Source organism: Pipistrellus hanaki (genome assembly GCF_964339955.1).
Source record: "Pipistrellus hanaki genome assembly, chromosome: 18".
NCBI lineage: Eukaryota > Metazoa > Chordata > Mammalia > Chiroptera > Vespertilionidae > Pipistrellus > Pipistrellus hanaki.
The window spans coordinates 24725473-24749759 of NC_140520.1; the positions used below are offsets into that span (position 1 = coordinate 24725473).

The 24287-nt window shown below is 37.9% G+C and overlaps 1 protein-coding gene and 1 pseudogene across 6 annotated transcripts in view; one reads left to right on the plus strand and one right to left on the minus strand.

Moving 5' to 3' along the window:
- The window catches only part of KCNK2 (potassium two pore domain channel subfamily K member 2), a 148954-nt gene that overhangs the window by 6397 nt on the left and 118270 nt on the right, over positions 1 to 24287 (minus strand). For all 5 annotated transcript variants that reach the window (XM_084865523.1, XM_084865521.1, XM_084865524.1 and 2 more), the window contains exon 6: positions 18628 to 18767. In XM_084865523.1, the coding sequence (XP_084721649.1) occupies positions 18628 to 18767 (140 nt within the window). The remainder of the gene's footprint in view (positions 1 to 18627; positions 18768 to 24287) is intronic.
- Positions 10651 to 11641, plus strand: LOC311612327 (5-azacytidine-induced protein 2-like; annotated as a pseudogene). The gene has a single exon. The product of its transcript is annotated as a 5-azacytidine-induced protein 2-like (transcript).

Consider the following 24287-nt stretch of genomic DNA (forward strand, 5'->3'; position numbering starts at 1 on the left):
TGAGCATTTAGGATTTCATGGCTACTAAGTAATTTTCTTCACCAGGAATAAAACTGAGGTTTATCTCATCTTTGACCAATGCTAGTTCCTCCTGTAGTTCCATACAAACGGAATTTTAATTCATTTTTCTTCATGTCAGTAAGGTTTATAAGCATCTGAGAAAGTTAACTATTAAAAGCAAGAGGGATAAATATCCCTGTTCATGGACTGGGAAGAATCAACATAGTTAAAATGACCATTTTACTCAAAGAAATACAGATTTAATGCAATCACTAACAAAATCTCAATGCCATTTTTTTTAAATAAATAGAATGAGAAATCACCAGATTTGTATGGAACCACAAAAGACCCAGAATAGCCAAAGCAATCCTGAAAGAAAAAAAAGAATAAAGCTGGAGGTACACGCTATCTGACTTCAAAATATACTACAGAGCTATGATGATCAAAACAGATTGGTATTGGCAGAGAAACAGATACACAGTCAATGCAACAGAATAGAGAACCCGGCTATAAAACCACACGTATATGAACAGATAATTTTTGACAAAGGTGCCAGAAATGCACATTGGAGTAAAGATAGTCTCTTCGATAAATGAATGAAACTAGATTGCCGTTTGTCACCACATACAAAAATTAATTCAAAATGGAATTAATGAAACCCAAAACTATTAAGTCACATAGAAAAAAATATACCACACTTACAGACCTGAGTGGTAGAAAACATTTTATGGTGCAATATACAGATTTGTAACTTAGTAGCCCACACATGAAATCTGTATGTTAATGAAATCTGTATGTTAATGTTAACTAATGTTACCCCAATAAAATTTTAAAAAATAAAAGCAAGAGATGAGTTGGAAACATTAAATCTGTAAAAGTAATTTAAAGCCTACTTTGCATTCTACTTTCAGTGGTTAACTAGACTATAATTCTTGATAATTATCATTACTTCATTTTCTGAAGTATTGACATTTCATTGTATTGTTGAACTGTACTGTCAGAAAGAACAATTCAAACTATTCTCTTTACCGACCAGGTTAATAAAAAACCCTACTAAAATAATTACTAAGTGCCACATTATCTTGACAGAACAGTACATGATGTTTTTCTTTGGTATTCAGGAAAGTATATGTAATATTCATAAGGTCTTAATCTAAACTGCTTTTTTTAGTTAGCAATTTCTCTGCTTTTTAATGCCACACATTAACATAACTATATAAAGATTAAGCAAAAACAGTTCTAATAAAAATGATGTTAAGAAAAATACTATTAATATGATTTTATATAATACCTTTCTTTTAAAATTTGAAAGTATTATGCACCATGTAAATACACAGTATTATGAGGCATGGCTGCAAAATCAAACATCCACTTGTAAACTTAACGTCTTAACTTTTGTCATTGTGTCACTGAACACCCTTGAAATTGTCCCCACTGGTCTGGTATTGGGGTTACTTTAACAATCCATTTTATGGAGCTCAGCTAACTTATACAGTTTATTGTATTGTAAAGATGGGATATTAAAATTCATGAAACAATACAAATTAATTTATATACTTTTTATGAAATGCCACATACTCCTACCTGATTGAGTTATAGTAACTAGATATTTGCTTGTCAGCACAATGGAAATTCTATGATTGGGGTGGGGCTGAGGGGGTATTCACCTGTTGTTTCATTTCTTAAATGTGTATAGCTATGAAAAATATATCACGTCAAAAGTAATAGCTGAATGAAGGGGTGTGTTGACACCTGCACAAAATATATTCATTATATATTGAATAAAATCCAAACATTTAATGATATTTCCAAACTTAGATTTAATAGTTCTCCTATAACAAAAGACCATTTTATGTTCACTGCAGGAATACATGACCTGGCCACTTAAAAATTGATTTTGTTTCCTTTCCTCTCCCATTTTCCTTCCTAAACAAGTCAGCCCCAAGACAGGGGGGAAGCAGAACAAGGCAGGCAGTTGCAGAGGGGCTGGGCCAGCGCTGTAGTACCAGAGTGCACTGTCAGAGCTAGACCCGCACAGGGGACTCCATACAACGGATGGCAGCCCGCCCCCCTCCTCCCCAGGAGAGGACCAAGCATGGTGGGGAGGGCACCCCTGCAGGGTAGGGGTGGTAGCAGAAGTGGCAGTTCAAGCCTGGCTACATAAAAGAAGACGGGGGGAGGGGGAATCTATATCTATAATGAGAATAATATCAATCACTGTTAAGAGAAAGGAATTACAAATATAAAAATTCAGAAAACTAGAAGGGAATTGGAATTAGAGATACTGGTATGATCTCAAGGTTTTCAAGGTATATAGATATAAAATAAATGTAGATGAAATATTTATGTGCATGAATATAAAATATATTCCTTAGCTCTGTCTACTTGGAATACTAGGGAGCAGTGACAGCCCCATTAGCAACAAGCACCCATATCTTCATTTCTAAATACCACCATCCACTAAAAGAAACCATAATTCCTGTAAAGACAAAAAATTCCAGGGCTGGGACAGAGAAATTGTGTAAGTTGAGCCCAAAACATCTTGTGTCTGAAAGTAACAAATTGCCCCCCAAAACTGTGGATATTCCAGAAGACAGCTTGAAGGTTCTCCCACTGGCAAAGACTAGGGCAACTTGAAGATCAAAATAAATGATTATTATAACAGATTAAAACCCATAGTTTACAGCCAAAATCCATTAGTCTGTACTGATGTAAGTATGTAAATAAATAATAAATTGAGAGTTCAGAGAGAAAAGAACAACCATAAAGTCATTAAATACATCCTCACAAAGTACTCATTAATTTTAAAGTATATAGTAAATAAAATTAACTGGTTTTTTTAATTATACCAAATTTATCAAATTTTTAAATCATACGTTATGCATAAAAATCAAGTTCAATAGGTAAACCGAAGATGATTATTTTCAAATTTAAGGCTATTAAGTCCAGTTTATAATCATAAAATGTAAGAACACTGGAAATTCCACTGCAAGCAGGTGCCAGATATGTAGCCTTTTATTCTATGAAAGTCAAAGGAAAAAGTCATTTTGGCACCTAAGGCTAACGCAGTCTCTGAGCAGGTGCACTGCCAGCACTGGTGTCAGGACAAGCTCTGGACGAGCGGCTGGGAGTTCAGTGTGAGGAAGAAGAGGAGACCTGCCTGTAAGGACGTGAGAAAAGAACAAGTCTTCACTCTGTTGTTCTCTGTTGCTGTTATTTTCAGAGGCTCATGCATTTAGCTCTGGAAATGTGCTCTATCGGTTTAAAAATATCTTTATCATACTTAAACCTTGCAAACGGAATGTGTGAGAAAATATTCAATATGGTCTAAACAGATCCAGGAAAATTATACTTCCAGCTTTGTTTTCAAAGTGGAAATTGCTTCCAGAAGTTTCTCTCACAGAGTTAACTCTCCCATGTAGAACTGCATGGGTGGTTACCATATACAGAAAGCGTTTGAGATAATTGACAATCCACGTATAGCTGTTCGCTGTGAAAAAGGTGAAATGCAGGAAGGAGCAACAGCAATGTAAGGGGCGAAGATGTTCTCCAAGTACTGCTTCGGACAGGGAAAGGAGCAGGTAATGTCAGTCTGCCCATTTAGTCCACTGCCTTTGCAATTAGACTTTCACCCTTCTCCTTTCTAACTCCTGGAAATGAGATCAATTAAGGACAATACAATTCTGGGAGGAAAAACACAATCTACAGCAGTAGCACAGAAGCAGCAGCTTTGTTTAAAAAGATTACTGCCACAGATTCTTAGTCGATATTCTGTAATATAGACTATAATCTGTGTTATCATATTAGTCTATAGCCATGCTGTCTACTTCAGCGGCCACTGTCACACTGGCTATTAAGAGACTTCAAATGTGGGCCAGTCTGATTTGAGATTTTTTAAAAAAATGTAAAATATATACCAGATATGGAAATTTTATTACAAAAGCAATGTAAAATATCTCAATCATAAATTTTATAGTATTTAAAATAATAGTTTAGATATATGGGATAAAGTAAAATGTATTACTAAATAATTTCACCAGTTTCAAAACTTTTTTGATGGGGCTAATAAAAAGTTACAGATGTGGCTTGCACATTTGTGTTTTGCATTATATTTCTTTTGGTTTGGTCCATAAAACGCCATTCCATTGTACCATCTTTTTATTTTTTAATCCTTACCTGAGGATATGTTTTTATTGATTTTTTTTTTAATAGAAAGAGTAACAGAGAAACATTGATCTGTTGCCTCCCATACATGATCCGACTGGAGTTCAAACACACAACCTAGGAATGTGCCCTAATCGGAATTGAGTCTGAAATCTTTGGTGTACAGGACAAAGCTCTAACCAACTGAGCCATCCAGCCAGGGTGTTTGTGCCATCTTTAAATTGACCCACACAGAATTATGCTTTTATTCTTTTATGAATGTCTAATAAAAAAAAATAAAAGCAACCACCAACTTACACCATACATAAAAACAAACTCAAAATGGATAAAGGCCTTAGACATAAGACAGGAAGCCATAAAAATCTTAGAAAAATCCATAGGTAGCAAAGTATCATACATATGTCCTGGCATATCTTTACTGACACAGCTCCTAGGATAATGGAAACTAAGGAGAAAATAAACAAATGTGACTACAAAATAAAAAGCTCCTGCACAGCAAAAGAAACCATCAACAAAACAAGAAAGCCCTCTGCATGGGAGAATGTATTTGCAATGTTATATCTGATAAGGGTTTAACCTCCAAAATTTATAGGGAACTCACACAACTTAACAAAAGGAAGATAAACAATCCAATTAAAAAAAATGGACAAAGGACCTAAATAGACACTTTTCAAAGGTGGACATACAGAAGACCAAGAGACACATGAGAAAGCATGCTCAAAGTCACTAGTCATCTGAGAGATGCAAATCAAAACAATGAGGTAGCATCTCACACCTGTCAGAATGGCTCTCATCAACAAATCAACAAACGACAAGTGCTGAGGACGTGGAGAAAAGGGAACCCTCGTGCACTGCTGGTGGGAATGCAGACTGGTGTAGCCACTGTGGAGAACAATACGGTGTTTCCTCAAAAAACTAAAAATGGAACTCCCATTTGACCCAGTAATGCCACTGCTAGGAATATATCCCAAGAAATCAAAAAACACCAATCAGAAAGGATATATGCACCCCTATGTTCATAGCAGCACAATTTACAATAGCTAAGATTTGGAAACAGCCTAAGTGCCCATCAGCAAATGACTGGATTAAGAAACTGATGCTTCTATACAATGGAATATTACGCTGCTGTAAAAAAAAAAAGAAAAATTCTTAACCACTCACAACAGCATTGATGTACCTGGAGAGCAGTAGGCTAAGCGAAATAACCCAGTTGGAGAAAGATAAATATCGCATGGTCTCACTCATTTGTGGAATATTATGAACAATATAATCTGATGAACAAAAATAGACCTACAGACATAGAAGCATTGAACAGACCATCCAACCTCAGAGAGGAGGCTGGGAGTGAGGGTGGGTAAGAGATAAAGCAAAGAAATTGTATCAATGCATATAAGCATAACCAGTGGACACAGAGTAGGGGGGTGAGGGCATGTGCTGGGGGGTGGGAGTGGCTCAGGAGAGGTCATTAAGGGAAAAAAAGGAGAAACATGTAATACTTTAAACAATAAAGAATTTAAATTATTAAAGAATAAATGCAACACCAAAAATTTCCCCCCACTTCATTCAACAAGTCAAAGCAGCAGCGAGGGTTCAATAATGCAACATGTTCACTGCACATGAGGCAAGTGCTCAGGGCCACCTCTGCCGGACCCAGGAGAGCACTGCCGGTCAGTCCCACAGGAACACGACTTGCTCTGTCTTACACTCATGCCATTGAATTTCCATGAACTTGCCCAAACTCTAACGAGGCTGCCTAAGAAACAGGAAATAAAAGAAGGGATGGTGGAAATACCAAGAGAGTGACAGCAAGGCAGGCTAGCTCTCAGCCCGGTGTCCTACGAGAGGATCAGACACTCCCTGAACCTGTCTCCCCGGCTGTGTCCAACTGATTGATTGATGGCTTACAGGTGTAGAATTTAGGGAAAACAACTCCTCTAAATGTAAGGATAAGACATAGGAGGCGTCCATTGTGAGAGAAAAGTCAGAGAACTATATCTTAATATTCCTTCAACAAATGCTTCTGACACTGTGTGGCAAGGCAGCATGATAGCAAACAGGCCTCCAGCCCTCACCTTCAACATGGGAGCTGTCCACAGCATCTTCTCAGATGACACAAATAGTAAAGAACTTTATCAAGAGAGACAGTGAAACGGAATCCCTTCCCTTCCACACTAGTCTCCTCGGACAGGCTGACTTTAATATGCAGCCCTTATGATATCACTTTATGCTTCAGAGAACACAATTTGACCTACTTCTGTCTGTATCCATTTAACGGACAGCTGTGTTATAGTGGGTTTCTATTATACCTTGGTCTGGTTATTTTATGAAGCCTGCATTACACTGAGTACTAAAGTGGTAAGGAATATGCAAGAAGGTGAGAAAAGGCGGGGAGATGCAATTACAAATCCAAATCTCTCTCCAGACATCTTTCCAGAGTTACTTATTATTTTTGATTTGATACTGACTGCAAACCCAGCTTCATTATCGCTCACGTTAAACCAGTGCCAACAGTGGGGAGTGAGATGGAACTTTTGCCTCGGTTTGATTATAACATCTTCAGGGCTCATCACCAAGCTCTCAAAGGCTGAAACTATTTCCAAGTTCCCCCTACTAGCCTCCTTATCTTCTTTTCCTTCAGAAGTAAAAGTTGGTTGCTGATGCACGAATTTGTGCACCGGGCCTCTGGTATAGTAATAACTACAATTTCTAATAATTCCATAGCTATAATGCTTATGAAATTGGGGGAACTTTTTTGTAAAATTGAATTTGCTTATTTAAAATAAGAGGTCAGCTGGTGTGACTCTCTCATCATTGATGTTTCTATCTCTCCTCCCTTTCTCTCAGAAATCAATAAATATATATATACTTTTTTTTAAAAAAAAAAGCAGGTTCTTCTATTTTACTTCAACTCTTACCTGATGTTTCTATTTATATAAAACCACTAGTAATTCTTAAGATAAATGCAAATATTAAAAATAATATACAGGGTGTCCCAAAAAAGTATACACACTTTAACAGCTGATAGCTCAATTTTATAAATGAAATGTATTGTAATAAGCACCGTCTTTATGTGTATACATTTTTGGGACTCATATCTGTGGATAATATAGCTAAATCTATGAGAAATTTGGAAATTAAATTCAGCAAATATGAGCATAGTGCATAAAGTTTAAATCTTTATGATGATGACAATGTTAATTCTTTCCTTAAACTACAGCAACAATGTTTATGCAGTGTACTGAGTAATGTGAGGACAGGAGGGATTATAATCTAGGGCAGACAGCCCCTTAATCTTCATGGTTTCAAACAAAGCTTAATTTCTCACTCCTGCTAACTGCCCATGCATGTCAGCAAGGGTACCGCTCACTGTGGTTACTGGGAGACCCCGGCTGACACAGCACCCTGATCTCCTTATGGTCATTGTGCCAGAAGCAAGGAAGCTCTTGAGGGGCTCAAGACACAGTTCAATTTTCTTCCCATTTTCTCATGTCAGTTCTGCCCACAAGTCATTGGCCAGGACTATTCATATGGCACACCAACCACGAGAGAAAGAGGAAGTGAAATGCTAACAATTCTTGAAAAGGAGAGAAATGGAAATAGTTCATGAGGAAGAACAGGGGTTCTTTGTCTTGATGAGAGGAGAGTTTATATATCTGTGTGTCTTTGTGTACATGCATATACATACACAATTATTAATAGGAAGCTGTTTTTTAGTTCAAATCAGTTTGAGGCAGGAAGAACTAAATTTCCTTACTACATATAGGGTGCCATCCACTGAACACTAATGAAATCCCCTTACTTTGTTGTAAAACATGATCCAATAAATCATTAAACGTCAATATTTCCCTCCTACTCTCAACTTCAACTAACCGCAAACAAGCTAATACTCTTTTAGAAAGAGCCATCTATGAAGAGGAACTAAGAACAAATTAATTTTGTTGACCCATCGTTGTAAATACATTTGCTTGTGTTCTCATCAAACATAGGCTTAATTTATTTAATTTTTGTACAGTGTGATTGATTTTAGCTCAGAATACAGGCAAGCACTCTCTTTGGCTTTCTGCAGAGTCCAAAAACAATTTTAAAAGCAAAGTTCATAGTGGCTGCTTTTTCAAATACAAATTCTCAGAACAGATGGCAGTCTCAAAACAGTCAAGAGAGAAACATAACATTATATCTTGATGTATTAACTCCCTATAATGTGCTTTCTAGCTAAAGAAAATGAAATAACTTATATAAAGTGCTTTGAGGCAAAAACCATTAACTTACTTTCCTATTATGAACAAATGAACGGAAAAAAATGATTCTTGCCATTACCAAATATTGCATTCTGTGAAATACTTGAAGCAAAAAGAAGACATAGTTTATAATTAGTGAGAATTCAACATAAAATTTAAAAGATAAGAAAGGAATCTTCCCACATGTGTTTTTTTTTTAATTAACTGAAATATTCTTTCTTGGATTCATAAAATGAAAATACAAATGGATTTCTACCTCAGTCACAATTAGACACCAGGAAATTGGTGGCTCTAACTCAGGAAAAGACTTAGGTAAGAGCAATGGGTAGATTTAAAAAAACATTTCAGGTGGAAACTAGTTTTTAAGTCCACAGAACATCCAACATATTAAAAATTCCTATACCTACTTTTCCCCCCTCGGCCATTCTGGACTTTCTGGGTTTGTGATGAACTTCCAGCAATATCATACCTAATGTTTTATTTGCATTTACTTATTTCAACCAGATAAGATATTCAGATTTGTAAGCATTCACAGCATTTGATGCTCATGAAGAACAATATCCTATATAATGAAAGCCTAATATGCAAATCAACTGATCAGCAAAATGCCTGATGGACAACCAGGTCGGCTATGATGCACACTGACCACCAGAAGGTAGACACTCAATGCAAGAGCTTTCTGCAGGCCCCAGGCCAGCAAGGCGGGTGCCAGCAGGGGCCTCCCAATTGCCCCACCAAGGGAGACGACCAGTGTTGGCAGCAGGGGGTGGGGCTGGCGAGTGGGCAGTGCCAGGCTCACCAAGGTGGGTGCCAATGGGGGCTTCTCCTGATTTCCCAACAGATCAGCCACAATCACCAGCCAGACCTAGGGACCCTAACTGTGCACGAATTTTGTGCACTGGGCCTCTAGTATGATGATATAGAGATGATAATCTTAGAATTTACAGGATTAGGTGAATTGGGACAATATTTGATACTAATTTCTTCCGAAACCCATGAAGAAAAGAACAAGCATATAGTAAGCAGTTAGCACATCCCACACTCTACCCACTGAATCTCCAAGCAGTCTCATAAAGAAGGTTCAATCTAATTTTTAAGAAAATGGATACTCAGAAAAATTAGGTATTTTAATGAAGTTTATAGAACTAGTAAATAGTTAATAGAATTAAATATCTATGGACTCCAAAGTCCAGGCATTTATTCAGAAATCATAAAAATTGTCTCTATTCATTGAAAGAACACTAAAACTTTAGGTTTCAAGTTTCACTGATCATATGGTAACATAATTCGTGATCAGACTATTCATAAAGCTCTTCTTTGTAACTACATAGTAACAGATGGGTTAAACTGGAGTACTTCTAATATGTTGATATTACTTATGTATAAAATAAAAATAAGAAGAAATGAATGACAATAACAACAACACATGACCAATTTCTTCAGCCTTTGGAAGGCAGCATAGCAAAAAGTCTGGAAGGCTGGGCAGTCAAGCCATCTGGGATGATTACTAATTCTACCTCTTACCAAGGACCAGCTGGGTGAACTTAAGCAAATCACCTCACTTACCTCCCCAGGCTTCCATTTCCTTACTAGCAATTACTATTTGACCGCTGTGGACTTTACATCATTATCTCATTTAATGTTTTTTAAAGAAATAAAGTCTATTCTAGAAGAAACATATTTCCATTTACCACTCTCAAATCCTATTTTTGCCATGTATTTTGACTTTCCTAACATTTGACCCTCAATGGTTTTTAGTCCACAACATAATACTGAGACTATATAGAGACGTAACTTGGGATCCTGGGTCTACAGAAATAACGGTTCATAAAATTCACTTGGACATTAGACATGCACTCATGTGTGAGAGTTACTGTGGCCTTACAGTACAATTGAAGTCTTCAATTATTATTTGTCCTTTTATTTTTATTCTCCTTTCCTATTGCCTATTTACTAAATAAGTACTAACTTGCTGAGCTGCGTTCTAAACCATGAACAAGCCCTTAGAAGAGATACAGTGATCCAGTCTCCACACATTGAGATGAGTCTATCGCCTCCTATTTTTGCCCTTGTCACTGCATATGAAGACATCAGAAAACGACTCGAGAATTCAAAGAAAGAGAACTCTTTCCTAAAGAAAAGAGTAAGATTTTTGGAAGAAACAAGTTCTGTGGCACGGGAACAAGTCCCAATAAATAAGACCTACCATGCAAATCAAGAGGTTTGCATCGATGGAGATAACGTAAAGAGCAAACTGGATAAAATGAAAGAAGACAACTCTGAATCTTTGAAAAGTACTGAATGAACAGCTGCTGTCTAAGGAAGTAGAACTCCTCCAGCTAAGAACCGAGGTGGAAACTCAGCAGGTGATAAGGAATTTAAGTCCACCTTCATCAAGCTGGGAGGTGGAAAAGTATTGTGACCTGAAGATCCAGTGGCTTAGAACAATAACCAGAAGAAGAAAGAATGTAACAATCTTAGAATAGAGCTTCAAAAAGCCAAGCAAAGGGATCCATCTTTGGAGCACAACCTGCAGAGCAGAGATCTCCAAAGACTAAGCATTTCAAGAGATGATGTGCAAAATGTACACCAGGAGCTGGAGAGAGAAATGTCTAATTTACATCTGTGACTCAAGTACAAGTTGACCTACTAAGAAAACTGAAAACCCCAACTGCGATCAAGAAAGCCCGCGCCCCTGTAGGGCTCATGGAAGACCTCGGAAAGACAGCACAAAACTGCACTTGATGAATATCACTGCATCATACAAATGACACCTCCTCTCCCACCAAGTGGCAAAACTCTTTGTCATCCCACATCTTCCCACTGACCAGGAGATGTAAAGATTTTTCAGAGGAAGCAATTCTCTAATCATGGGCAAATAACACAAGACCCACTCCTCACAACTTTTCAGACTTTCAGGAACCCTGCTCATATGGCAGAAATTCTTTGGAAGATAATTCTTGGGTACTCCCAAGCCCACATAAACAAAATGAAACAGCATTTGGGGGGAATGAAAATAAAACGTGGCCTTTACCTATCATGCCACCCCCGCATAACTTGGATCAACGTACTCAAAACTGCCTTTATAAGAATTAATTCTAAGAGATCTGTGACTTGGTCATTGGGTTGCTTACCTCCCACAAGGATACCCTTGAGAAATTATTTAATAAACTGAAAGCAGGTTTTGATTAAACTTTTGGAAAGTTCTTCAATGTACACATTTGCACATACTGTACCATATTATGTAGTTGATTTTCCAGTATGAGAGAGCAACCCTCCAACTTCACATTCTGGCTAAGAATACGATATATACTATTAATAAATTAATAAACTTGAGGTGTTTAAAAAGGACAAAAGAAAACAAAGGCCCTTTATATATGCTTTATTTTGAATAGTCCATAGTGATATGGCTTGCCTCTATTTTATTTTATTCTTACCTACTGTACAAAAAAAAAAAAAAGAGTTACATGCATTCAATTATATACCTGTGAAGTCTAATGATCATTACATATTGTGCCCATAATCCAACTCCAAATAATCATTCATAATTACTTTACTATCTCAACAAGAGAATAAATAAATACTAAGGAAAATTTGGAGCTAAAGAGTAATTCTCCATCCCCCAAATATGTTAGAAATCAAAGCAAAAACTACAAAGCCTGATGTGCTCTCTGAAGATTAAAGAAAGAAAGGGGGGGGGGGGAATAAGTAAAAGCCAGCTATTTTAAGAACTAATCAAAGACTAAGTGCCTTCTTATTCAAAACTCCGTTTTCCATCTCTAAAAGAAAAGAAAAGAAAAGCAAACATTACAAAGATCCATAAGAAAAGGAATCACCATGTAACCCTTCTGATACAGATCAGCCCCAAATGACCACAGGTGAAGACTTACTCTCAGAACCTATCTTTTTAACTCTCAGGCCTCTTCATTGCTGAGTCCTTAGTATGTATCTTTTTAATGAGTGAATAATTGAATGATTTAGGGATGAATTAGACCTTAAGTAAACTCCTAACTGACCTCCAGGCCTCCAGACTTGCACTTTTCCTGCTGCTCTGACACAGTCATTCCACAGCTACCCCCTCCACCTCCACCCCACACCTTCCATATTTACCATGTATTCCTGCCTAACAGTACCCTGGGCCAGGGCTGCTGCCTGCTCATCTCCAGGGAGCACTAGGCACAGCTTTCTATTACTTGTGCTCCAAAGGATCCCGTTTCCAGAAAATACAGCATAAATGCTGCTCTTTGGGACTGTGCTTGATGCACCTGCCCAGAGAAGTATCTTGGGATGGACCCACCCCACTGCACAATTACAGGGACAACATCTGTAGAAGTGGCATCCCTGGAGCATAACATCACTGAAAATTCCAATTACTTTAGTTCTCTACTTTGTGTTATTGTGTCAGCCTTTCCTTGGATTCCGTGTCTTCCCCTAGTCTTTAGCCATGTGGATCCATTAGTTTAACTCTCTCTTCTTCAAGACCTCAACTCCTTTGACCTTCTAACAGACCCCTACTGTTAAAGAATCAATTTATTAGACAATGTTTTGCTGTGACAGTCCTTTATAGTCTCTACATACACCCTCTTAAATGAAGGTGTTACTCCAAGTTCCAAATGTAGCTCTTTTGTGGACTTACTGTACAAATCATTAGGTGAATTCACCTGTACTCACAACTTCTACTGTCATGTATGTCATCATCACCCCACGCCCCTAAACTATTTCTCCAGCTCCCATCTTTCTGACATTCCAGGCATGTATATACAATCTGAATTATCCACCTGGAGTCCAAACATCCAGCAATCAAAACATGTCCAAAATCTATCATTTTTCTGTATTTTTTTATTTTATTTATTTATTTTTTAATATATTTTATTGATTTTGTACAGAGAAGAAGGGAGAGAGATAGAGAGTTAGAAACATCAATGAGAGAGAGTCATTGATCAGCTGCCTGTTGCACACCCCCTACTGGGGATATGCCCACAACCAAGGTACATGCCCTTGACCGGAATCGAACCCGGGACCCTTCAGTCCTCTATCCATTGAGCCAAACCAGTCTCGGCTTTCTGTGTTTTTTAATACCAGCCAAAGATAGAATCATAAATACCATCCCCCCCCCTCTCTCTCATTGATTTCAAAGAAGGAAGAGGGAGAGAGAGATCGAAACACCAATGATGGGAGAGAATCATTGCCCGGCTGGCTCCAGCATGCCCCAAACTGCAACCCAGGCATATGCCCTGACCTGGAATTGAACCTGACCTCCTGGTTCATAGGGTGATGCTCAACCACTGAGTCATGCCAGCTGTGCCTCCCTTTCTCTTTACTGCCCAGAGCTAATGAATTTTCAAATCCTATTCCTTCTGTCCCCACATACTTTTGAAATCCCTACTTCCATCTCTATGCCAGTGTGATCAGGCAGTAGATCTTTATTCCTTGCAATCATGTCCCAACTGATTTCCTGCATCCAGCTTTGTTTCTTAGCCATCTTCCTTATTGTTGACAAAGTCATTCATTCCTCTAACTTAAAGTCCTTCCAGGACTCCCTAGGGTTTTCAGAATAGAATTATTTCAAATGAAATCTAACGCCTTTCATATTACAAACACTTCTCCCATAAGAAATAATGACATAGTGCTGCACAGCAAACTTCCCAGTGCCCAGGTTATAACTCATCTCCAGCCATGATAGTCACCAAATCCTAGCTTTGTCACTGAAGGGAGTGACTTTCAGAGAAGACCAAATGCTCGCTGGCCTGGTAACTGGCGGAAGAAAACTATATCCCTCCATATTCTCAGGCTCCTTCACAGTGCGGGGCCAAGTACCAGTTCTCTCAAGGCTTCTTGGCACTGGTGCTTCCCAGGCAAAGGGAGTTTTCCTAATATGACTGAGAAAAGGCCAACGTCCTAAAGTGAGCATTCCCATGTGCATGAACACCTCCAGGCTATTGGTAAGGAGTGATGCTTGGCTCGGCCGGCGTAGCTCAGTGGTTGAGCACCAACCTATGAACCATGATTCAATTCCCAGTTAGGGCACATGCCCAATTGTGGGCTCAATCCTCAGTGCGGGTGTGCAGGAGGCAGCCGATCAATGTCTCTCATTGTTGACATTTCTCTCTCTCTCTCTCTCCCTCCCTCCCTCCCTCCCTCCCTCCCTCCCTCCCTCCCTACCTCCCTCCCTCCCTCCCTCCCCCCCCTCCCCTCCTTCCCTTCCTCCCCTCCCCTCCCTCCCCTCCCCCCTCTCCCTTCCTCTCTGAAATAAAAAAAGAAGTGATGCTTGGCTATCCACCCACTGTAGCCAGCTATAGGGCCAGGATACCAGCGTGCTGTGATAGGAGCTGTGGCAGTGTTCGTCTCACACATGGACAGGAACTTTCCAAACACTGTGGTATATGTACATCAATGCAGGAACTGTACAAAAATCCAGGCCTTTCCCACTTGAGGGATGCAAATGGTATCAAACTGAACTATGTTTATGCATAATAAGGGTGCCTATTCCCTGCTTGCTTAGGAATTTACCTTCTGAATTTTGTGACCACATTTTATTTTCACTTCTCCTGCGTCAGATATTAGTATCACTGTGTTATCCAGAATAACTAATCTTTATTTTCTAAATGAAAATATCAGTTCCTCAGAGGAAGGCACATGGCTTTAGAAAAAGGAAGTCATATCAGTTCTTATTGTTGCACATGGACCTACTTTCCATTAGAGATTTAAAAATAATGAAACACTTTACAGAAAGCCGTATGTCTCCATGGAAAAATTATTGAGGTCATTACTATTCTGCTTGAGGAATGCACATCAATTGTAATTATATGTGACACTTCTAAAGCCTTGCAGTATTATTCCAACTGATGATCTCCTCTTCAACTATGTCAGAAGGGCTAGCCATACAAACATGTTTTATTTCTAAACATAATATTTTCATTAAAATTCGTTTTCATTGGAAACAATGTATTTTAACATAAAAACAGAAATAAGAGCACATACGATTGGTACTATGTTTATACTTACTCAATATATCATATTTGTTTTTAAACAATAACCTAACTAGATGATGTTCCAAGATTATTTGTGGGGGTTTTTTAAATTATGTAAGATTGGAGTTTATGATTTGTCAAAATCTTTTCATTCAAGGAAAGCATGTGTCTTAGTATTTTCAACTGGAGATTTAATGCTATACATTACTTTGTATTTTCTTATATTCTGTATTAGTTACATATTTTAATAGGGAGGATTCCAAGTTATCAAAATGATTTGGCATTTTCATTCATCAAAATTTAAAACTAGAAATAACCTTGTTGCTTCTGAACATGTAGGGAGTATTTAAAAATCTGGAATGATTTAGGTTAGAAGGTAAGAAATACAGACTGAATGGTCATGTGGCATGGTTTACCTATGTAAAAATGACAACTAGGATGCATTTAATTTTTATTTAATTATGCCCTTTAGTGAGTTACTTCAAAATGAAAATGATCTAATAATCTTTTTCAAGAGTTGTAGAAATTCTAGTAGTATTTCACTTATAAGACTTTGGTCCCGATGATCTATAGATAAATTATAAATTGTCATTCCCTTCCTTTCTTTACATTTTCTGTTGAATTTGTGTCCTGATTTCGTCACTTCCCTAAACAGCATCTTACATTAGAAAACACACATCTGCTCAAATCGACAGTCCCATTTCAACTGGCTCGACTGTCTGGTGCAGCTGCAGCTCCAGACTATTCACATGAACTTGCTCATGGCCTTCACTCCCATGAACTTCCCACAGATGCAGCCACCAGAAAGGATGTTACTCACAAGGCGAGGGAGAAGCCAAAAAGAAAAAAACAATACTACTTTTCAGTGTTTAAAAGCATGAAAACACAATGATGCATCTCACACTTTTGGTTGCGAATCATGAAGACCACTCATCAGTAGGCACACAAACTTGTTTTTCATGTGAAATAAACCAATGCATGTACAAATGCAACTTTATTTCAAAGAATGCTGTCATCGCCTGAATTGCATTCTCCACAAATTCAGATGTTGAAGCCCAAAAGGGACTGTAATGTTCGGAGATAAGGCCTGAAAGGGCATGGTTAAGGTTAAATGAGGTCACAGCGTGCAGCTCCAGCCCCACAGCACTGTGTCCTTCTAAGAAGAAGCAAGCCACCGTGCGCTCCCCCCCCCCCCCCCCCCGTGCGTGTGCACAGAGGAGAGGCCACACGAGGACACTGCCAGAAGGCACCATCTGCAAGCTAAGGAGGGAGACCTCCCAGAAACCAAACCTGCTGGCACCTCCAGCCTCCTGAATTGTGAGAAAATCCCTTTCTGACAGTTAAGCCACCCAGTCTGCGGTGCTTTGCGACAGCAGCTGGAGCACCAGTACAGATGGCTAGCTCGTTACTCTGAAGCAGCTCTGCACCATCAGTCCTACCCCAAAGCACTGGTTTTTAACATACAGCTTTTAAAACATTCATCAAATATTCCTGGATATTTAATTAAATAGGGCAAGTGTGATGCAGATCTGTTCTATATGTGCCTTAGTGGCTTTCAAACTGTGATCCACAATATTATTAGTATGTACATATATATGTATGTATGTATGTATGTATATAATATGTGGTATGTTTATAATATATGTATAATATATATTTTACAAACTATTATTTTTTCTTAACTATAAGAGATATAATCTGTTCAGTTCTATTTTATTTAAAAAATAAAGGCATGTGCGTGTTTCTAAGAAACCATTTGAAAGAAAGCCAGTTTATGGGTAGATGTTTGAGAAGTTCTCCTTTTAGCTTGTCATCTAAAATAGTTTCTATTTACAATTTCTTTTTTTCCTTAGCATCTCAAGATCCTTCAAAGTACATTGAAAATACATTGTAGTGAAAATAATCACAATTCATTCTCTCTCCCTTCTCTTTTTCCCTCCCCCTTCCCCCCCCCCCGTCTCTCTCTCACACACGGAACTTGTCTAAGGCTAAGACAAATAAATTGGTGTCATATACAAAGTAGAACTTTTCACATGATTTAAAGTAGAATGTCAAGCATATTGTCTTACTGATTTGTTTCTAATAAAAAGACTTTGGTTTTATGGTGCAACTAAGATATAGATGAATACATACACACTGCACATGTGAATACCCAACAGAGAAATACAGTATCCATGAAGGGAACTATTGGATAACTTACATTCTTTCTCATCACCATAGGTACCTAAAGTATTTATGTAAAATTATATGACAAGGGTTTCCAAATAAAATTATTTTGTGTGTAGAGATTAATTCATTTTATATCCTATTTTATTCTATTTCTTTTGGGTGTATGTTTAAAGATCAGTGCATGTATCAATCAAAGATTTTGACACAGATGTCTCTTGGCTATGAACAGCAGAAAATGAATTGAAGGGGATAAAGAAAAACAATGGGTACAAGTTTTATAGACTTGTTCTCTGAAAAAAAAATTAGTAAAATTGGCTAACAACCACAATAAAAACACACAAAATTCATACTATTCTGTCACATTCAAACTAACAGGACTTCTGGACCTAAAAACATTAAATCAAAATTTCAGAGCTCTGTAATTTTAAAATCAGATTTAAATTTTAAAATTTCTAAAATGTCATGAGCCAACATTCTGATATTCATTTCTATATATACAGTTGTTTAAAATATGTAAAAGTGTGTGTTTTTAAGCAACTAAAATCAGTATATAAGGAAATTGGCCATAACACATACAGCTTTGGGGCATTATGTATTTGTATACCTCTGGACTACCACACATTTATGTAGACATAACAAAAAAGGAAATAATTGACTAAATTCATGCATGCTATTGATACCTTGACAAAAGTATTTTCTATTATACTTTTCTCTATGGGATAAAATTTACTTTGTTATTCTGAGAGAACAAAAAAATGAAACAAACAAGCAAAAAGAAATAATGTAAAAAACACTAATTACATCCTTTTTAGCACAAATTACCTTAACCACCTAGATAGCATCAGGAACATAGAAGTGTTTAGTATTTGGTAAGTGAATGAATTATAACTCATATGATAACCATGTAAAACAAACTCATATCAAACATAAGTATTTAAAAATTAAATAATGTTGAAATACCGCTTTAAAATGTAATATATATATATATATATATATATATATATATATATATATATATATATATATCATTGACGTTTATTAAATTAGCTAAATAGAAGTGTTTTTGAAAACTTCTTAATTCTTACCTCTTCCTTTGTCTTTTTCGAAATCACTCGGAGCCAGTCTCCAATCATGCTCAGGACAGCAGCAAAGTAAGCAAGTCCTACGAGGATCCAAAACCACACGACAGGCTTATAGAAGTCTAGGTATTCAATATCTGACCCACCTGCGAGAAAGAAAAAAAAAATAACTTTAAATTCTTAAATGTTAATACAGATATTTGCGAAAATTATGGCTTGCAAATCAGCAATTTTCTTGTCAATTAACCCATGTCATTTCCTTCACATGAAATTCCTCCTTTCCCTCTTGCTATCCTTATCTATTTTTTCAACACCCAGATAAATAAGTTTCATTAATTATCCAGATCATAATATTTTCTTGTTCCTTGACTCTTTTTTATTTATTACAATGTGTCTTATAATTAAAGTCTAGCACTTTATTCCAAGTTCTTTTTCCACCTCTATTTTAACAAGGAGAAGACAGAGATGACACTTTTTTGGTATACATTTAATTGAGTAATGCTATCTATTGCCAACCAATTCATACTAACCAATCAATACATGCTACCCAATCAATTCAATGCTAACCTGGGCAGAGAATGGTTCTTATTTAAAAATCATCAATACAATAGATTGATAACAAATGGCAGAGACAATGCCTTGGTGGGTCTCATTTAAACAGTAATTTGCAGGTAATGCTGCCATTTGCTGTTCTCTGACTTTTCAGAATTCCCATGTTTGTCATAAATTTAAATCTCTAGCTCTCAGGAAAAGAAAAGAAAAAAGACAAAGGAGCTCTTTTTGCTTCATTCTAATCTTTACTTCTCCATCCTTTTGGTACAATAACTGCACCTATGAGAATGTGAATACATTTCAACACACCCCTCCTTCAGCACAGTTTAAAGGGACACATATTAAATCCCAAACACTGATGAGTGATTTTTTTCCACAAGAGATGGAAAGAAAGCTCTCTCTTAAGAAATTCATAATTTAGCCTGAGAAAGCCTCACATAGACAATTAACCATCATGGGGTATATCCAGTGACAGTGAAAGAGAATAAAATTGTGCTAAGACAGTGGTCAGCAAACTCATTAGTCAACAGAGCCGAGCATCAACAGAACAACAATTGAGATTTCTTTTGAGAGCCAAACTTTTTAAACTTAAAACTTCTTCTAACGCCACTTCTTCAAAAATAGACTCGCCCAGGCCGTGGTATTTTGTGGAAGAGCCACACTCATGAGGCCAAAGAGCCGCATGTGGCTTGCGAGCCACAGTTTGCCGACTACAGTTAAGAGAGGACACAGAAGAAGGATTTTTACTTCTGGAAGGAGGAAGGTGAGTGGACAGAAAATGAGTCTTAAGTGATGAGGATCAAACCAGAGAAAAGTTTAGGTGGAAATGTGTGGTATATTCAAAAGATTTTTAGTAGCAGCTAAGTCTATGTGTGGATGAGTGACAGGGAGCAGATGGGTAGAAGAGAAGAATCTAGAAAAAGAAAGTGTGTCAGGCTGCGAGGACTGGCTCCTGACGCCGTGGGGAGCAGGTAAAAGTGGACAGACAGGTAAGTCCTATGTACATGTTTCACTCTATTCACAGAATGATCAAGTGGCAGAAAGGAAGGGCTGACGGGGAAGCCCGTTAGAAAGTTTGTTCTAAAGGAGCTAATAAATCACTGTGCCCCAGTTGAGGCTGAAATGGAAAAGGAGGCATTTTGGAGACAGCATCATCAGGCATTGACAACCAGTTAACTGGTGTAATACCGTAAGTAAGAGGAAGGCTCTAGAATGAGCAGAGGCCCTCACGTGGGAGATGGTGCCAGGTACTGAACAGGAAACACGGGGGAAGGAAGAGTGACAAAGAAGAGAGAAGCAACTTAAACTGGGACATGATGGGTTTGATGTGCTTGAAGTACAAACAGGTGGAGATACCCAATAGGATCCTTAAATTTACAGGATCAATAGCAGATAGACTGGGATGTTTAGACAGGGGCCATGGATGTACTCAATTCTCAAAATTCAACCCATCCACTCACAAGAACAGCTAATATGCAGCCACTATTGATTAAAAACAAACAAACAAAAAACAAACAAAACAAAAAAACTAATGTAATGCCCTGGCTTGTGTGGCTCCATTGGTTGGAGCATCACTGTATGCATCAAAGGGTCTCGGGTTCGATTCCTGGTCAGGGCACATACACAGGTTGTAGTTTGATCCCTGGTTGAGGCTCCTGCAGGAGGCAACCAAGCAAGGTTTCTCTCACAGAGATGTTTCTCTCTCCCCCCCCCCCCCCTTCTCTCTCTAAAAGTCAATGGAAACATATTCGTGAGTAAGCATTTTTTTTAAATCCAGTATAAAATTTTGACTCCTTTATCTAAATTAAACTTTGAATTGCCTGCAGTGACATTTTCAAGTATTAAAGGGTCAGAGTAAAAGGAGACCATTTTTCTATCAGGCAAATGATGTTAACTTCATTTAAGAATACATTTCAAAGTAAATAATGTTACCTTCAAAATGTTGTGAACATTTTTTTACCTTGTGCAATGTTTTTCTTAAAAAAACATCATTTCTTGGAAGGATTATGGAGGCTAAATTCATCTCCTGATGGTTAAGGCTTGGCCCTGGGGGCTGCCGCTCTACGGTTCACAGAAGTGACTTAGAAATGTGTGTGGAAACTTGTCACATGATAGGCTCACCAGTGAATTCTATTTTTCAAATGTTTCCATTTCAATAAAACCAAAATGACATTTTTTCCGAGTACTTTCTCTTCAAAACCAGAAAATCTTCATCCAAATAGTTGTGACTCATTTAACACTTAAATTCACCAAAATGTTGATTTGAGGAGTCAGGTTCAAGCTCAAGATGACTTTTTATAAATCTCCCTTCTTATAAACAGGATGTCACAGTTTAAAAGAGTAAATTAGCTTAATCACTAAAAGGTTTATATTTGGGTAAAATGTTTACCCCACAAGTTTCAGTGGATTCTAAGCCACGGTCAAGGGGATTGGGGGTGGGGGAGGGACAGTGTTTTCCCACTCTTAATTGCCACTCTTAAGATGAAATACAAGGAGTCAAAAGATCTAGGAAAATAATATATATGGATCATTGTCAAACAACTCCCAAATCCTGATCACTTTCTGACAGCTGAGACATGAATTAATTTCCACCTTATTCAATTCACTTATCTAAGAATCTTACCCAAAATTAAATTATCTGCATTTAAGTTGCTAAAAAGAGCTATTGGATTTGTTTTAAGTTAGAAAACATTCAAAAAAATGTCTTGGCTGTTATAAGTATTAATTTTAATCTGGCTACATTAAGGAAATCTTTCCATGGGTCTCTTGTTAGTTAAGGACAGGGTAATTTCTCTGTCCTGGATTCACTCCCTACCCCCAGGTCCCCTCTGCTACTCCATAACTCCCCCGCCTCCTCTTTTCACAGAGTCCCGAGACAAGGTCTGCAGGATGCTACAGCCCACTGTCCACCTTGGGATTCCTCACCCACTTGGCAGGAACAGTCACCTCACCGCTGTTTTCTTTTTTGCCACCCAAAATTTGCACACAGATCCTTCCATTTTAAGAGCTTTTGGCTAATCACTCTAGGAGAGTAGATAGTTGGCAATAAAAATAGCGAAGAGGGGTGGAAGCACACAGGTTTCAGGAATCTTATAAACTTTTCCAAGTAGTTAACTCTCTCCCTGACTCGCGTATGATATGTGACAGCCTTCTTTAAAAGTTGCCATTGCTCTCAGGCGTCTTCTCCCCGGTGCTTAAGTAAGGAAACTAGCCACAGCCTAACCGAATCCAGCAGGTTCAACTGCAGGTACCAGATGCAGCCCGGGAAAGGTGTGGGCTGCCACTAATGCTCGGGACTCATTTTCTCTTCAGATGGGCTTCCTGAAAATTTGAGGTAAGCTGCATTCCCACTCCTGACATTTTCACTGACTTAGGCCAGGGCAACTAGTAAAACTATTTGTCCTTAGATGTAAGCCATAACTTCAGCTGCCTTTACAGTAATTACGCTAATCATTTTTGTAAATTAAATATTTACTGTTCAAAGTCTTACATATGTCCCCCCTTTTCTCCCATTGACTCCTTTTAGCCTGCCTCCACCTCCCACCCCAGGCCTTTACCTCCCTATTGTCTGTGTCCACGGGTTATGGATATATGCATACAAGTTCTTTGATCTCTTCCCACCCTTCCACCCTCCCCTGCCTTTCCTCTGAGGTTCTGTTCTATGCTTCTACATCTCTGGATCTATTTTGTTCATCAGTTTATTTTGTTCATTTGATTCCACATATGAATGAGATCATGTGATACTTGTCTTTTTCTGATTGGCTTGCTTCACTTAGCATAATACTCTCCAGGTCCCTCCATGTTAGGCTAATAAGTCAATTGCCATCGTTCTCACAGTCTGGTTCAGAACTCTGGTATTGGCTCCTTGACATCTCAACAGGAAGTGTCCCCACTTTTCAACAGAGAAGACAGGGTCTCAGCAGGTAAAATAACGTGTCAGGTCTTCCAGGAAGGGAGGCAGCAGAGCTAGAATTCAAATCCAGGCCCGCCTGGCTCCATATGACAGGCTTTTGCACTGACCTGGCTGTCTATGTCACTTAGGATCCCATCATTGATCCACCAGCCTTGTCTGCCCACACCGAATGGTAAACACCTCGCTGGGGCTACAAACACTAAATCAAACAAGATGTGCTTCTTCTCTTGAAGGGTCCTGCCTAGAAGCCAGGTGAGTCTGAAGATAAGCATTATTTTATTAGAAGCCTCCTCACCTTGCTTCTGCCCTCATTCCAACAATTTCTAACAGTTGGCCCTACTATTTAAAGAACTTGCCATGCCCTCTGCTTAAATTTAATTTTCTTTCCTTGTGATGCTGCTGACTCAGAAAATACTTATTTAAAAAAAATGATGAAAGGAAACTTGCCTTGGAGTGGTGAACACACACTGTAACATACACATGTATTATAGAATTATACATGTGAAACTTGCATAATTTTATTAACTAATGTCACCCCAATAAATTCAATTAAAAAAAAAGAAGATCTAGCCTGGAAATCATCTAGCCATTCTGGGCTAAGTTATCAACATTATTTCTACAATGCTGTATGTATTATTTGTTTGCTTGACTTTATTTTTATTAATCAAAACTGTCCTGCATTTAATATAAAGGGAGAAAATAAAACTTCCTGCTTTGGTATACTTTTCCTTTTTTATGGTAAAGCAATTTAACTGAATAAAGTGTTTTCTCCATGCTCCAAGGACTCTTTCAGAATGTTATAAATTCTATTTTCTTTTTTACAAATGGAAGTATGACTTTAGTATTAAACACTAGCTCACCCACTAAACAAAGCTTCTCATAAACCTGTGGTCGGCAAACTGCGGCTCACAAGCCACATGCGGCTCTTTGGTCCCTTGAGTGTGGCTTTTCCACAAAATACCACGGCCTGGGCTAGTCTATTTTGAAGAAGTGGCGTTAGAAGAAATTTAAAAAAAATGGCTCTCAAAGGAAGTTTCAATCGTCGTACTGTTGATATTTGGCTTTATTGACTAATGAGTTTGCCGACCACTCTCATAAACCACTGAGTCAGAAAAACACAAGGTTACAAAAGGTAAACCTCTCTAGCATTTGAACCTATATATTTTGGGAAATTTCAATTTCAGCATTCAAAATGTTGTCC